This window comes from Penaeus monodon, chromosome 27 (genome assembly GCF_015228065.2).
Source record: "Penaeus monodon isolate SGIC_2016 chromosome 27, NSTDA_Pmon_1, whole genome shotgun sequence".
Lineage (NCBI taxonomy): Eukaryota > Metazoa > Arthropoda > Malacostraca > Decapoda > Penaeidae > Penaeus > Penaeus monodon.
The window spans coordinates 14,654,880-14,656,291 of NC_051412.1; the positions used below are offsets into that span (position 1 = coordinate 14,654,880).

The 1,412-nt window shown below is 24.0% G+C and overlaps 1 protein-coding gene across 1 annotated transcript in view; it reads left to right on the forward strand.

Moving 5' to 3' along the window:
• The window catches only part of LOC119590605 (transcriptional repressor CTCF-like), a gene marked incomplete in the record, with an annotated part of 16,021 nt that overhangs the window by 1,708 nt on the left and 12,901 nt on the right, over positions 1-1,412 (forward strand). Inside the window, 3 exon segments of the mRNA XM_037939282.1 lie at positions 145-256; positions 412-557; positions 739-848. Of these exon segments, the coding sequence (XP_037795210.1) occupies positions 145-256; positions 412-557; positions 739-848 (368 nt within the window).

Here is a 1,412-nt window from a genome sequence, read left to right on the forward strand (position 1 = left end):
TGAAAGTGACACACCAGCTGAGTTTGAAATAGGGCAAGGAGATTGCACATACTCCCTGGAGGCATTGGGTTAAAAGTCATGGAAGTATTGAGTTGAATTTCTTTTAAGACTTAGATTTGGTATTTAATTCCACAAAACTTTCAGGATGGCGACAGCTTATCCCAGAGTCAGGTGGCCCTTGGGGAGGATGGTACCCTACAGGTAATCTCTGGGATGGATCAGAGTGAAACGAGCAACCAGGTTGTACTTAACACAGGTAAGATCTCATGATATATAGTGCTTTCTTTGGGTCTTTTTTAATAATTTTTAATGATAACTTTTTGATTTGAAATATTAAGGTAGTGTATAATACTATTTGACTTTAAAACTTTTACTATTCAAACTTTGATGATTTATTTTGTTATTTTACAGGTGACAACAATCAGATTGTTACAATTGTCCCATCCAGCACAAATCCTGGAGAAGTCAGTTATGTTCTCATTGTTGAGCAGTCTGGAGAAAATGACAAAGACGACACTGTATATGATTTCAATGAAGCTGATGAAGGTCTCAGTTATGTAAGTATTTCATTATTGTTCTAGTATTTTATTGTGTTAAATTGACCTGTAACCATGATAACTTTACATGAAACATTTTATGTTTTGATGATTATTGATTATTTTACTGTTATACATTTGAGAAAGAATTATAAATGGGATTATTTATTGCATGAGGATGCTAATAGTTGATAATTTACAGGAATCTGGTGAAGAAGACGATAAAAAAATGATGCGGATAATACACAAAAAGTCCCAAACTGTTACTCAGGCCCATATGTGCAACTATTGTAATTATACCAGCCCAAAGAGGTTAGATAGAAGTATTGGTAGATTATGTGAGATTTGGTGTTTTTTCAGTTCATAAAGGATTTCTGCAAAATTTAAAAAAAAATTTTTAAATTAAAAATTTAATAAAAAATTTTTTTTAATGATTTTTTAAATAATTTTTTTTAAAAATTTAAAAAATTTTTAAATTGTTTTTTTTTTATAAATTTTTTCATTTTAAAATTAAAAATAAAATTTTTTAAAAATTTTTAAAATTTTTTTTAAAATTTAAATTATTAAAAAAAATTAATAAAATTTTTTTTAAAAAAAAAAATTTTATTTTTTTTTTAAAATTTAAAATTAAAATTGTTTAAATTAAATTTTAATTTATTGGGTTTTTTTTTTTTTAAAAATTTTTTAAAAAATTTAATTTTAAAAATTTTTAAATCCCCAAACAAAATTATAATTTTTTTTAAAAAAAAAATTTAATTTCTAAAAATTTTTTAAATTTAAAAAAAAAAAAACCCCCCATTTTCCAAAAAAAATAATAATCCTAATTTAATAAAAATTTTTAAAAGAAAAAAAACAAAGTTGGGGAAAAATTTTTTT